The sequence below is a fragment of the Ischnura elegans genome, chromosome 11, assembly GCF_921293095.1.
Source record: "Ischnura elegans chromosome 11, ioIscEleg1.1, whole genome shotgun sequence".
NCBI classification, from domain to species: domain Eukaryota; kingdom Metazoa; phylum Arthropoda; class Insecta; order Odonata; family Coenagrionidae; genus Ischnura; species Ischnura elegans.
The window spans coordinates 47,180,213-47,195,900 of record NC_060256.1 but is presented as its reverse complement, the minus strand read 5'-3'; the positions used below and the strand labels follow the sequence as shown (position 1 = coordinate 47,195,900).

At 37.3% G+C, this 15,688-nt stretch overlaps 1 protein-coding gene across 2 annotated transcripts in view; it reads left to right on the top strand.

Annotated features, from left to right (window-relative positions):
- The window catches only part of LOC124167552 (kinesin-like protein Klp98A), a 226,373-nt gene that overhangs the window by 158,908 nt on the left and 51,777 nt on the right, over nucleotides 1–15,688 (top strand). For both annotated transcript variants that reach the window (XM_046545515.1, XM_046545514.1), the window contains exons 3-5: nucleotides 13,030–13,143; nucleotides 15,136–15,252; nucleotides 15,420–15,452. In XM_046545515.1, coding sequence (XP_046401471.1) covers nucleotides 13,030–13,143; nucleotides 15,136–15,252; nucleotides 15,420–15,452 — 264 coding nt within the window. The remainder of the gene's footprint in view (nucleotides 1–13,029; nucleotides 13,144–15,135; nucleotides 15,253–15,419; nucleotides 15,453–15,688) is intronic.

Below are 15,688 nucleotides of genomic sequence, written 5' to 3'. Positions count from 1 at the left end.
TAATGAAACGTGCTGTGATTGGTACTAGCCTTTATAAAAATGGTGACACGGATGATAAATAAAAAAGTCGAGAATGTTGAGTGAATGCAGACCTCTCTTGACCTTGAGGCGCTAGGCTAATTCCTAATTAGCCTGTAGGATTAGATCTAATGCAATTAATAGAGAAATGGTATGGTTGGCTAGTTTGAAAGGAATTCCGTACTGCTTAAGGGCGAAGATTTATGACGTGGAGTTAGATCACCATTCCTTATAGGTGTGTATAAGTACAATTATTATTATTACCCGCGACTCCTTGATCAGTAGCCGAGCGCTCTACCCACTAAGCTATCGCGCTCCCTCTGAATGTGATCTTTGTACTATCGGAATAAGCGTTGAGGGATGATTGACGAGTCTATATCGAGCCAGTGTTTGCCCTATCATCCATGTATGCGATTAGCGTATTGTTATTCATAAATTGTTTTAAGAGATAAGGCCTCATCGTTGGAAATTTATTCTCTTATCATGTTTGTATTATTTGATTTTTTCCACGTCGCCAGTAATTGGATCATCGGGTGACTAAATCTGAATCACATTTTTTTTAATGTTAAAGGTACGTTGCCTAAGGGTTATGATAAAAAACTCCATCCGTCTTCATTAAACTGAAAATTTAATGTTTGTACGTTTAAAAATTAAATAAAAATTGGAATGTACACTAAGGATGAAATTCGCCGTGAAAAAATGTTCGGCGTATATAACTTTGCAGCCATGCATGTGACTGCATACGAAGTCACTTGCTACATACAGTGCTTAAAATTGGAATATTTTGCTAAAACGTTGTCTTTAAATCTTTTAAGGGTCGTTAGAGCCGTAGGCACGTATTTTGCCTTTGCAAAATAAAACTAGTTTCTAATGTCGTTTTACAACAAATAAATCGTTTTTTGGTACTCACCTGAATTTACATTGAATCTCTAAGGGTCGTTAGAGCACTAGACACGTATTTTGCCTTTTTAGCTCTAGACACTAATGTGTCACTATGACTTTAAACATGTATTTTTCGTTCAGCATGATGACCTTGATTCCGCTGTGGCGTCTTTGTCGTCTCGGGCGCCAGGGAAGTTACAGATTTTTCAGATAGAAAATAACCCAATGCAATGCGTATGAAAGCCTTTGTTTGAAAGTGTTAAAATTTTTATGGAATATCAAATCATTTACGCTCTAATTTTTTGTCTTATTTCGATGCTGGAAGCAGAGGCTCAAATATCCTTACGTAGAGAACAAGCCTTCGTATCTTTTAGGGGTCGTTAGCGCTCTTGATTTGTACATGGTCACTCGTATTTTGTCAAGGTTCCACGTAATGACCATGTAGCTATTTAAAATATCACTTAATTAACTATGTTTATGCTTAATTATTCTTTTAATTATTTTTTTCTGATTCATTTTAATATTATGTTAATATTCATTTATAACTGATGATTAATATAATTATTGTATCAATTCTAATGAAAATAAAACTAGTTTCTAATGTCGTTGTACAAAAAAAAATAAATCGTTTTTTGGTACACACGTGAATTTACATTGAATAACGGGATATGATCGGAAATTCTAGCCGTAGTACACTTTTTTCCTTTTTTCTGTTCCTATTTTCCATGAGATGTACTCTCGTTTGTATTTCCAAGTGTGTCTGTTCATTTGGCCTTGGCATCCTACGGCGAGCAGCCTCTAGTCGATGAACTCGCGATCTCTTTTCGCTTTTAAGTTTTGACGTGTGTAACACTTTTGCCTGATCAGTCTTCTCGCTTTTATAAGTCTGCGTCGCCACCTGCCGTAGATTATATCGCCGGGTAATGTAACCCAATCTTCTTGTCTTGTTCGAATGTCCACTTAATCACTCCATCTCTCGACTTGTTTTGTGTTGCAAGGTTACCATAGTTTTATTTGCAGATCTATTTCAATAACTGTCCCCGTTAGTGAGTTTTCCTTTTCCAGTTGTTTTTGTCTCCAATTTTCTCGCCTCTGATGAATGCTTGCAATTTTATTGCGCTTACTCGTGAACTTCATGCCTTGTGAACTTTCAATAATTTTTGCAACTATCCTCAAATCATTCGTACCAGTGTACCATCTAGCGATCTTTTGGGTAATTTCTCTATTTTTCCCGATCATCAATTTGAAAAGGAAAATATCTGGACGCTGTGCATAATTCCCACTTTTTTCGTAAAAAATACGTTTTCGTGATACTTAAGCTTGGTGTTATTGGTTTTTGTAGCAGCCTATCCATGTGTTTTTTATTATCATTTTTTACGAAGGCTATCAAATATTTAGGCTTCGGAAAGGATAAATTAATAAGCTTTTTCGATTTATTGGCTTCCTTATCCTTCTCCCTAGTCTTCGCCTCTCCCGATACATGAAAAAGGTTCGTCAGACTTGCAGGTTGACTAGGTTTCTTACCATACCCCTCCATAGCGTATGAAGTCGACTTCTCTGTTTTTCATTCGTATTCCTGCCTTACTAAATTTTCCTCCGAATAAGTATTAGTATTGCGCTTGTCACTCATATTCTGATCGTACTTTTAATTAACGTCACAATGAGATTTCTGTGTTCAAGGTCAAGTGGTTTTTTATCGATATGTTTGCATTGTATTCATTGCATTGCACTCCGAACCTTAAATTCATTTAATATAAAAAATTCAAGTGATTTATATATTTTTTCCCGAAGAGAATATATAGATGTCTTAGTTTGATCGCTCTCCCCAAAATAATTACTTCCCTGTAGAGGAATTAACGTATGTTAAGTTTCTTTATTTTCTCTTTTGAATTTCTTTCACTTAAGATATTCGGTTGAAATATTCATCGTTAGATGGATCAATGGTTTAGTTTCTTATTCTCGTTATCGATATTCGTCTGTAATAAAAAATTAAGCCTATAATTTGTTTATTACAAAAATGTAAACCTATGATTTGTTCATAATTAAACAAAGACTGTAGCTACACTGCATCAGCCTCCTAGCAGCTGAATTTCTCGCTATCAGAGTGAGCCAATATTGCAGAGTTTTTCTCACAAATCGGCGGGGATGAAAATATATATCGTCATTCATCGCATAGAAAATTGTCTTTTTTATGAAATTAGTGAAACTTGAGGAAATTGCACTCTATCGTCCAAAATATTCCTGTAGTTGACTGGTAAATCCCCTCGGATTCTGCTTTTGGAGTTCACCAAAACCTCCGGGTGAATCTACATTATCTCCATAGTTACTGGATCAATCCTCACCTTCCCATATATTTACACCAAAATGTACAATATAACGCTAGAAAAAATAGACTTCCAACCCGCCATATGGAAGAAATTTACACACCTATCGAACTTCTATTTACGCTAGGTCCTTCCATGTCACCTCTTGCGAAGTATGGAATCAATTGTCATACGGTGTTAAAAGAATCTAGAAATGCAAGTGAATTCAAAAAGAAATAATATGAAATTTTGTTACGTATAAATTGAATATTGTAAGTTAACTGAATATTGTGCTAAAGTTAACCAAATCAGATGTATTTATGAGTACACATACGTTTGTCTTGCTGATAATTATGTGTAAACAATGTGGGTGGTCCTTATTTTTGGTGTATTAAACATACATATTTTTTGCTCTATTTAGCCATATATTAAGTCGCATTCTGTGACATCGATGTTTGATGTAAATCTGCATATTGTTTGTAATATTTTTGACTCTATTATATTTATAATCATGTATGTTCCTAAGGGACACACTTGTCACGGAATAAAAAATTACTTTTCTATTTCTTCTACCCCTGTACGTCCTTCCCTTACCTTCGCCGCCATATTGAGGATATTGAGGACCTCCTAAATCATTTTCATCTTCGTCCATTCACCTTCCTTATCCTCCCCCGCACCTGTCTATAGTGCCCGTACAGCCTGTCTCTTGATCCTCCTTCCTCTGAGTCCACGTCTTCTTATCGTATCGTAGCCGATACGAAGACGTAACGTATATGCAGCACAAGATACATAGCCCGTATTTTGTTCGCCCCCTCCCCCTTACTCAATGATCCTGACGTCAACTCGTCCATCTCGGTGGACTCTTCCTTTGCCAATGCTATTTTCTCTCTAATATCTTAATTGTTTTGAGGGTGGCGAAATACCGTTACGTAATCCTTTCCCCCATTCAATGCACCAACGGTCATCTGCAGTTATTGACGTTTTCTTTGTCCGAAAACTCCGTAAGTTAGGCCGAAACTATTGAACTCTGTCCGACTGCAAGTTTTTCGTGAGTTTTTGGTGATGCATTCTTGGGATGGTGATAATAATCTCTTCACCTCCTTGGGCGAAATCGTATGGGGTATATCGAATCTCTGGGTTGAAAGAAAGTTTCTTTGTTCTGGAGTCTTGAAACTGGAGCGCACTATGGAGAAATTGTTAATCACTTCCACCCACGCGGCGCTGAAATAAAATTACTTCCTTCCCAAAGTCATCGTATTATAACTTGCATACTAGTTCGCTTTCGAAAAAGATTAATTTTTACTCTCACTCAAACTTCCGACAAAAGTTTTCACTATCTCATTTATGTGAACATTAGGTATGCTGTTGATAGCCTAAGAATACTTTCATACTTCCATAAATCTTTCATTCAATTTTTTGTCGGCAGTATGATCTGCTGTAAGAAGTCTTGAACCATCCTTTTTCGAGCTCACGTTCCCTTTATCTGTCCACCACTAACATCCAACATTTGTTAAAATCCAACTATTTCACCGAAGGAGGTTTGAATATTTGCATTCCTTTCGCTAATACTTGTTTTCTCCTTTTTCTTGTTACATTTCCTTTTCTTAATGTCTAATGCTAAATTTATAAGCTGTGTGGAGAAAATATTCAAAATCCCTTATCCACGGGTGAAGTTGACTAGTTCCAAATTCTAACGCATTGCAATTATTTGCTCTATGAATTATATTTCTGTTGTTGTTCGTATCCCGTGGTTCACCGCCATTTACATTATAATTCCACGCTAACGTGGTACTTGTCATTGTCTTAAGGCCTGGTGACACGGTACATTAAAACGTACGGGTTAATGTGTGAATGCATGTACGATTTTGGTGGACCGGAACGGAATATATACGAATGTATATACCAAAGTAGAACAGGTTCTATTTTCTGTGCATGCGTTCGCACAAGTAGGGTGGTAACACGGTGCATTTTCGGGTTCATTCACGCCTTCATACAATTAGACATTAACTTGAACGTGCTAATGTATCGTGCAACCAGGCCTTTACGCACTTTTCCGTCGATCATGGCTAGTCGCAAAACGTGTTGAACAAAATACCCCAGATTTTTCACATGTCGGTAAAATTAATAATTCTATCCCACTTTTACTGGGCCTGTGGTAGCGACTTAGCGGCACGTCTCATTCAAGATTCTTTTTCGTACGCGAAAATGCTCGTTTCGTTTTTTTTCGAAAATATTCTTTCGTGTTTTAATGTGAATTCTCTCCGCCTCGCCTCACATTGTTGCGGTATCTCTTTCTCTGCGCGTAGATATGATATTCACTCCAATATTGTCATCGTATTAAATCACGTTGACACCTTTTTTCTCACCTATATCGGTCATGGTAATACATCAGTCCTGGGAAGGCTTCTCGTTTTCTATGGCTTAGTTTTATGATCAAGGGGACTGCATAGAGAAATCCCATAGAAGGCTGATTTCTGTTGCTTCTTCTGTCGCATTTTAATCGGTATTCAAAAATGTCCATGGCGCTGTGATGAGTGCAATGCGATCTACCTTTTTCCAATATTTTGCATCATAATGTTTGTAATTACTAGGATTAGCATTTGAAAGATATGAATTTCATAGATCACATCATCATGTATGTAAATTTCGGTTAACACCCCTAATTACACCTTATTTCCCCGTGAAACTCGGGTCACTTTGTCCGTCAGCGACGCGAGTGGCGACTTTTGTAAAACTCTTTAAATGCGCGTTAGGAGACAACACATTTGGAGGCCGACTTGAGGATCCTCTATTTTAATATTTGTGGTTATGATTCAGGAAACAATGAATTAATAACGGTTAAATGGGTCACGGGTTTATGGAAAGTTGTTTTAGCTCCATAGTAACGCCCGCACACGGAACGTTTGCTTTCTCCTGTATATTTTATCGTGTTTTTCCTCCATTAAGTTCGTTTAGAGTCAAATTGTCACTATTTGCTTGTCACTCTGGTACATGATGCGAATTGATAGGCTTGATTGGAGAGGAAAAGGATATGTGCGTAACTCAAATTTTAGAAAAAGGGCGTTTCCAATCAAGTAAATATTACACAGTTCATTGTAATCAGCAAAATGTAGTTGTTGTTAAAAGAGTTGACCGGCTAATCCTCTGAACCAATCCGCCAATTCCGCGCTTTCAATTATTACCATTAAAAATCTCAAAATTCACAACAAAGTCGTGATTTTGTTGTGAATTTTGAGAGTTGTTGTGAACATTTGTCTCAAATCGACCATTTATTTGTGTGGTCACATAAATTAGTTTTATCCAAATTAATACATAAAATTTTTATGGAATAACACACATGCATAGAAATGTGACGACAATTATGCTAAAACAAAATAAACGTACAGAAAGGAAAAAGACAATTACATTTCAATTCTATTTACATTCTCATGAACGTCTTCAGATGTTGTGGGAAGGGTTAAAAAAACTACCCTCGCTAGACCGTCATAACCCCCAAATTCGGTGCTGGAAAGATATATACTTGCTGTGTTTGGCAACCGTTTCGGAGGGTTTATTTTGTGTGTATGATATTTCTTTGCCTCATAATGTGGTTTTAAGAGGATTTTTTATGTCTCTCCATGCAGGATCACCTCATAAGGGTTTAAATATTTATAATACCTTATACTTCTCTGTATTTAGCAGAATGTGCGCGAAATAATACTTAACTGTGTTCGGCAGCTGATTCGGAGGGTCTGTTTGTTGATATAATATTTCTTTGCCGAATAATGTGGTTTTTATAGACATTCTGAAATAAATACTTGCAATTTTCCGTGATTATAAAATTTATTACGACCTAGGTTTCAATGTTATAACATCATCTTCAAGATTAAAATAGTGTGTAGTGCATTCAATTAATTCAATTTTTAAGTGGAGTGGGGGAAGTAAGGGGATAGAGGAGGGAGAAGAGACTGGAAAACCTGAGCAAGAAAGTGAACGGAATAGACGTTTTTGAAGACGATTTTTTACATGTCCCTCCAATCAGGATCTTTCACTAAGGCTTTGAATATTTTATAAACACTAAAAGTTAATTGATTTTTTTTCACAAAAAGAGATTTATTTTGTTGTTTCGTAATTCATGTTCAGATAGTGAACAGGGACACATATCGATGGCTAAGTTCTAACAACACGTATCTTAAAAATAACAACTTTTCAGGAGGGAAAAAATCAATTTATTTTTTTAATCGTATATAACTTTGATTGAAATTAAAAACGAAAAATATATGAAACTGAAAAAGAAGCATAAATTTGCAAACAAAGAGTTGTTTTTTGCTTAAATTTTATTTTTAATCAAGAATATTGACTCAGACCGGCCAAATTTTGAGACGCGTGTTGTTAGAAATTTGGCCATCGATATTGTATTTTAGGTCCCCTTGCGTGTGCGTTGGTTGGCATTTAGCGCTGGCATTTGGGGAGACCACGTACCGTTGACCCGGCCGGGGAGACGCTGTCGGTCGACCTTTGACTTAGGAAGTTATTCTCTTGTTGATAGAAAGTGCTGGCTCTCGCTTCCGCTATGTCCTTCCCTATCGGGAAACTTCCTTTTTTTGAGGGCATCGCTCATCCTCATCCTACGTTCCATTCCTTTGTTAGTATCAGCGCCCGCGATATGACAAGCGGCTCATCAGTACTCTGCACGGTTTAGGTTCATTAATAGGGTAGTTTCCATCATCAAAGAAAACGAAAGGCATTGATTGCGATTCGTTTACCACCATTATTGTATTCATAATATCCAAATTATTTGATTTCAGAAATCCCAGTTTAGACGAATGGCAATGGTTAATTTTAACCGCATTTGAAAAAGGCCAGATTGGCGCCCATGCTATGCCACACCACGTGACGTCATAGGGACCTAGTTTCTATACGATTAGATCGGAGTTTTACATCGTTTTAGATTACCAATGCATGCACGAGGCACAGAGCTCAGGGAAACATCTCTTAATAATCACCTATTAAAACTGGCTGTGGTCGGAAAGTTTCCTTCGTTTGATAAGGTATTAATAATCCATTATTAAGCCAAGCGCTACCTGCTAGCAGGGTACTCTGCTACCTGCTAGCAGCCTGCATCGTATCAGCGCTCAAAGCCTCGCCCCAAGGTCACCTCACACGGCGACAGCGGGAACCAGAATGACGTCACACGGGGGTTTTCCCATCATTCTTTCTTAGCCGTCCCGTTTTCGCGCGCTTGAAATTTTTCACTTTTAATTTAATCGCGAAAAATAGATATCGTTATTAAAAAATCTGAAAGCGTGAAATACGTACTCCAGGAGTAATAATCTTTCGATTTAGGCAATAAAAAAATAATAGGAAACCACCCTATTTCGTGGAGTGGTTTTGGCGATTTTTTGACACCCCTTTCCTCTAGTGAGATATCTTGAGATTTGCCTCGACCCCCTCCCTTTAATCTCACGTGAGATTGTTAAGAAATTCGTATTTTCAGTGTAAATACGTTTCATATAATATAAATATGCTTCATTGCGTTGGATTTATTTAAAAAATAATTTGTTTAATTATTTTCCGTTAAGATTAGCTTAGACCAGTATTTTAGATTACTTAAATCGCCATTTTACTCTGCTTCTTGCGAAAAAAAAACAGGCACAGTGCCCAAAGCTGACTTTACCGCGAATGTCCGTATTCCGCACGTCACCACTATCCCAACTTTCCTTAGTCGGAAATAGGGAAGTGCACTAGTGTTTCAAATGCACCAAACACATTTTTTAAATTAGAGTTCAGAATAACATAATGTCGTAAAACCACAGTTTAAATCCTAATAGTGAATACTTTATTCGAGATGACCGTCTGAAATATGGAAAAATTCAAAGGCCGCGAAAACGGGTGTCCATGTTGAATATTGGCCGTGACGTCACAAGGCAGTAGCAGAAGGCAGCTTCTACACCGTTTAGTTCTACCACTATTATTGCATAGAAAAATTACAGAATTTGAGGATATCCGTTTTTTGCTGTCTTATATCTTCAGATTATATATGTGGCTGCTTCTCTTTTGAGTAAACGACTTCATCATTGCGTAATATATTAATATTCATTTACGTGTCAACTTCAAGTTTGGAAAGAGTAGTACGAATAGCACATTGAATCTTTAATAAATGCATAATGGCATTTATTTTTAGCTGGGTATATTTTGGCACAGTGCCGTTTATCATACCAAAACTTTTTTGTAAGAACCCAGTCAAACTAATAAACCTATTTCAGACGTTTGCTGCAAGACTTATTCGTTGCGTATGTATTCACGCCGGCCGGAACGTTCGCCCTTCGCTACTAGAATCATGGGATGTTAGCCTTATTTCCGAGCTGGCTGGTTGTTGCAATGGTTCGCTGTCCAGGATGGGTTCAAGAAAAGATAATCTTGGTTGGGAGAAGGAAAATTCCAACGATTTATAAATGGTATACCAAACTTTGATGTATTTATGGTTACTGAATAAGGAGGACAGGTTCAACGCTCCATAGAAATGCGAGACGTTAAGGCTAACAAGGGGAGACCGCGTACCTTGCTGCATCTTTCTCAATTAGGGCGTTAGTTAGGCTGTAATTAATTAATTTTCATGCGTTACTTTTTACAAGTTATATATATAAATTCAAAATATCCACCTTTTGCAATGGGTCGGTTGGGGTAGTGGTAGCGTGCACGAGTCGTAAGGGATATGTTACCCGAAGGACCGAGGTTCAAGTTCACGTCATGGCATTATTTTTTGTTGCCTTCATTGTGATCATACGGCGTCTAGTTTATCATTAATAATAATTGCAGCAACCATTGACATGAGACAATTTTTTTATCGTCATTATGGCGTTTAGGTATTTTAGCAGTGTCATTACAAACGCCGAGATACGATGACTACAAGGGTTGGTGTGCGCTAAAATGTTAATTTTTTCTTTGCTTATACTGACCAACTTCCACATTAAAAATGAAAACCACTCTTGCAAGAGCACATACCATTAAAGGCTCGCGGCAAGCAACAATATGCGTACAGGCATAATTAATAAGAACACAAAGCGAATATAAAATGCCATATATCTCGAACACTTGTAATTCACATTACTCCAAAGGGAGTTTACTTACTCAGTACATACCTCAGTACCTTGTATTCAGTACCTACCAGTTTACCTCAGTAGCAGTGCTAAAAGAACCATTCTGAAATATAATTTCAACTAACAAATAGGATGAAATAAAAGTTGATAACCCTGGACCGGGCGCGCTGGCGTATAAAATACGTCAATCTTTGAAAACCAGGGATTTCGACATTGTACGTACATTCTGGGCTATAATGGTCTCGTGTATTCTTACAATGTACTTTGACTGCCTATATTGCGAGTTTTCAAAGTTCGAGGTATTGTAGCTAATTTTTTGGATCAGCAAGATGAACCCGTCACCAGTGGAGTACAAATTACGCCGCGCGACCTGCCGTGTACCTTCATATCTGTATCACCTATAAATGTACTAATTTCAACAAATAAAGATTAACTTTAACAAAAATCGTTTGTTATCATATATGCACATATCATGGGCAAAGTACGCATTTTGCTCGGTCGTGTAAAAAAACAGTCGCGCCATAATCCTTTAACCAAACTACTTTCAGTTTATAAATTACGTAGGTCTACGCGGAAGATGCTATATTTTGACTCAACACACTTTCTGATGTGACTGAGGTACCTATTAAGTAAATTATTATAATATCAATAACAATTTGATCTTACAATACCTTCAAATGATCTTCAAAACAGAATATCATCGATAGGTAAGAGTCAGGAGCAGCCTTGAACCATTTATTCCGTATAGCTTTTGCTTAAGGCACGGGAATGAATATCTTCTCCAGGCTTTTGTTTCGACGTCGAGATGAAATTTGGAACAAAAAATCATTTATAATTCTATTTTGAATTCATGTTTTCGGTACTAGACGACATTTTTAGGAAGCAAACTCCACCGATTCCCGGAAACTCTCGCCGCGCTAAAGAAGGCGACGGAATACAGCGATACTCCACTGGTGACTACTGCCTTGTGACGTCACATCTCAATCAAGATGGAGGCACTGTGTTTCAGCGCAACATGAAATTTTCCGACTTTCAAAACGTTTTAAAGTGCATACCCCAGATGCAGAAAATAAAAGTGACTATACTAATGTTTCTTTTTTAGGCTAAACTTTCAAATTCAGCAATAAAAAAAAATTAGTGCACTTCCCTATTGAACCAAGAACTTTGGCTCTCCGATTTATTTTCCAGGCGTGGAATAATGCGAATTTTACTGCCGTCGGTCACGCGGAAGTTCGCCATGCGTCGCTTTTACCGCCGTGCGCAGCTTTTGCGTAGGTTTTAGGTTCTCAAATGGTTGTGGCCAAGGGGACTGCATGAAAGAGACCCAATTCCATCCTACAGAAGGCTGATTTCGGTTACCACTTCGGTCGCATTTTAATCGGTTTTCAAAAACGTGCGCGGCGCATGGTTGTGGCTTTATGGAATTCATGGGCGTACCCAGCGAGAACTGCCCCCCCCCCCCCCTTCCCCTATGACTGAAAATGAATTTAATTCAAAACATAAGTTTTGAACAAATTTTCCTTTTGAAGAAAAATGATATTAGTATAAGACATGGAAGTAAAATAAAAATCATTTTTTCAAGCTAATAGTTATAAAAAAGCGACCATTACTAGTTTTTCCCCCCTCCTAGTTTTGATTCTGGGTACGCCCATGATGGAATTCCATTCAATCTAGCGCTGTCAACGGCCTGCTCATCCGTACTCCGCACGTTTTACGTGCCTCAGTAGATAAGGACGTCCGTTTTCCTAACAGTGCTTAAAGCTGCCTTGACGGCGACTTTCCGCATTCCGCACATTAACCATAAACTAAATTTCTCGACCGCGATCGACCAAACTTCGCATATTAATTGCTGCTATGCCTGCCTCCTCTTCTGCAGATGTATCGTGGGCAGTCGCCACAATGGGCCTCAAAAATTTCTGGGGCTGATCCTCCGAAAGACCCTCCTTAGGCGACATGCCTGTTGCTATTCTAGCTCTTCCTGCCATACACCTATCGAGGCAGATGGCGAGGTGGATTGTAGATGAACGGATGCGTCCTTGATTTATAATGGGAATTTAATTGCCATTGATAACTAGTAATCGCTAGTACTTAAAAATATTATGGCTACTTTTGACACTTACGAGTTGGATAATATCATTATCTTCAGTCGTTCTTTTGTCTTAAATTACACTGGAAAATTTGCGTAATATTTGTTAATTATGCTAAAGTTTGGGCGGTCATTTCGTATGCTTTTTTTTAAAGTGACGCATTTGAAACTAAAAAAAATCTTAGATATTGACTCCTTAACCTTGAAAACCTCTCTAATACAAAAATAATTTTTTTGGAAATCATACGATTTTGAAGTTTGCGTGATGATTTATTCAGAATTGTTATGATGACTTTTGCATATTTTCTGGTATTTATCAGAATATGTGGGCTTAGGTGGACAACATACGTGACTATCTTGTCAGCATTATGAGGTGTATGATGATGATTCTGTTTTTATTGGAGTTATCGCTTTTGACTTCCTTTCATTATTTCTATTAATTATTAAATATTTTTTTAAATCAAAAATAGAAAATTTTTTGTCATCGCTTGTTATTTTTATTTATGTAATTAGAATGAAGCCTTAATTAATACTTTTGGTTTTATCTGTCTCTATTGAGTTATAGTCATGTATTCAGTTGCACAAACTCATGTAATTTTCAAGGTTAACCCAATGAATGTTTTTTTAGGTAAATTTTAACCACTCTATTTTTGTCTTTCAGGTCGGCCAAGTTAAAGATGGAGGTGGTGGTAGAGCGAAGTACAAGGACTTCACCTTTGACCATTCCTATTGGTCATTTGATGCTAGGGACTCTCATTATGCATCTCAGGAAAAAGTGAGTAATGAAAATTTTCTAGTACTACTAATTCCAATTGCATGGTCAACCATTTGGAATCAATGACCAGTGGTGAAAGAATTGATATATGCAATGGTTCAGCAAGGAATATGCTTTGGAGGGGGATGGGATGGCCTGGGGTGGCGATAGGGTGGAGGGGTCGACAGCAAATTTTTTTAAAATGACATGCGCGGAAATACATTTTACATAATTTTGGTACTAAAGAGTTAACTTTAAGCAGATGCAGTTATTAAATTTCACAACTAGACAACAGCTTTAATTTTTTTTCCTGAGGCTTTGGGGGAGGGATTTATCCCCCTCATCCCCCCCATAGTTAAGCCACTGGATATATTTATTTCTGATGTGGGTCAAACACATCCCCCATATTTGGTATATAGTACTGGTGGAGGGGGTTACCTATCAAAATAATCTATGCAATGAAAAGACCACCTCTGAGTTGAGGGGATGAAATCCCTTGGGCCCAGTTAGACAGGGCCTGAACCTCTGTAGCATAGCCAGGATTTTGAAATGGGAGGATGGGAAATGGGTTTACTGGAGATTTCGGGGCACTTCCGGGTGCCCTTAGGGCAAAGGGGGTCTGGAAGTCCTCCTTTGCCTCTCTTTTAAAGGCTCAAGGGGGGTTGTAAGCCCCCCCCCCCCCCCCCCATGGCTACGCAATTGGTGGACCTTATAGTGATTGGGGGTATGTAGGGGCCCAAAAGCCATTATTTTGCTCCTGGGGGGTTCTTGATATTGTTTGGGATTACTCTGATCAGTTTTTATCATTACTGATCTATCTGAGGTCCCATTTTTTTCTGTTTTAACTTTGCATGGGTTAACTTACTCCATAATGAGTTACACTCTTAGCCTTCAAACATATAGGTACATCACTGCTTTCAGTAAAATTTTCATTGGAATATTTGATTGAAATATTATCTTTATGAGCGTGATGCGCCCGCTCCCAGCGGGCTTCCCCCGCTCTTTTCAATGCAGGTCCACAGAGGGATAGGCGCCTTTCTAATTTTAAAATGTAGAAAAAAAAGGCGGGGTCTTATGTTACAAATTTAATTCGAATGTTCATGTACAAATTGAGTTCAGAGGGCCTCTTTAAACACAACATTGGAAGTAATTACACCATCCTCTCTTAAACGCACATGATGACTCATACTTACATATCAACAGGAGACTTGAATGTGGAATCAGCCGCATTTTAATGAAAGTTATTTAAAAAATGCGAGATATCGTTGCAAATGAACAAATGTATCAGTTTGTGCGCCGTTAACATCAGGAATATTTACCGGATTTTTTGTTTTTTTTTTAATTATTTAAAAACCAATTTTAGGAAACAATATCAATATTTAGGAAGTAAGATATGCCATCTCATGTTCTCTGATAAATTCTGTGCATTTTGGTACCTCATTTGTAGTGTTTGGTTGCGTATAAGTTGAGAGAAAGGTATCTGTACAGTAGAAATAATATAGAAGATTAAACTGTTTTAGCTCTCCAAGAACTGATAAACTCTGAGATGGTAAAAATGTAGGCTGTGAATATTTATTCTGGGCTATTAGGGGCCAGTTCTGCTGATGATATTGGTGAGCTACATGTGCTGTAGGCGTAATGGTGAAAGCATTGAAACAATTTTCCAACTTTGCTTGTAAATGCATGTAGATATGTATTATTCTTAGCTTCAATTTGAAAAACTGCCTCCAGACTAGGTCATGGACAAGTTTTTAGCGTGGTGATTGTGTTATATCATTATTAGATTTTTTGATGATTATTTTGATTTTGAGATTGTCTTATTTGTGAGCCTTGTGAATGAATCAAATATTTAAATGTGATTAGGTTATAGCCCATGCGTTGTGGAATCACTGGTTATCTTGCCTAGTGTTTTGAAACCTACAATGGCAATTAAGTAATGAAGTTGAAAATTTGTCTATATAATTGGACCATACCACTCCACTTATTTATAAAGACTCTGATCTAATTTATCAGGTTTTTGAAGATCTTGGAATGGAAGTTGTGGCCAGTGCATTTGAAGGCTACAATGCCTGTGTTTTTGCCTATGGTCAGACTGGGAGTGGGAAGACCTTCACCATGATGGGATCTGCTGTAAGTCATCTGAAATTCCTTAATTTTATCCATTTTCCGTATTGTGTGATTTATACTTGTATAACACTTGAAGAATGTTTAAATATGAATTTTGATTTAAATTTTATCCATACTTTTAATTTTACTGTTTCCGACGTATACTCATTTTGTTTTCCTCTTTCCCTCAGGAATCTCAAGGCCTTATTCCAAGAATTTGTAAGGTAAGTACTATAGAATTAATTTTATTTATGGATGTTAATTCTTTACACATACACAAGTAGAACTTGCAATCATTTTATCTAGAAGTTTTTAACTTGCACTGGTGATACAGTGTGATAATAGTGATATAAAAATTACTTGAACTCCTCTTTGTTGTGAGTTATCAACTGAAATTTAAAAAAATAAATGGCTGCCAATAAAAGCAAATGCATTGCCATACTGTATGCACATTTAAAAG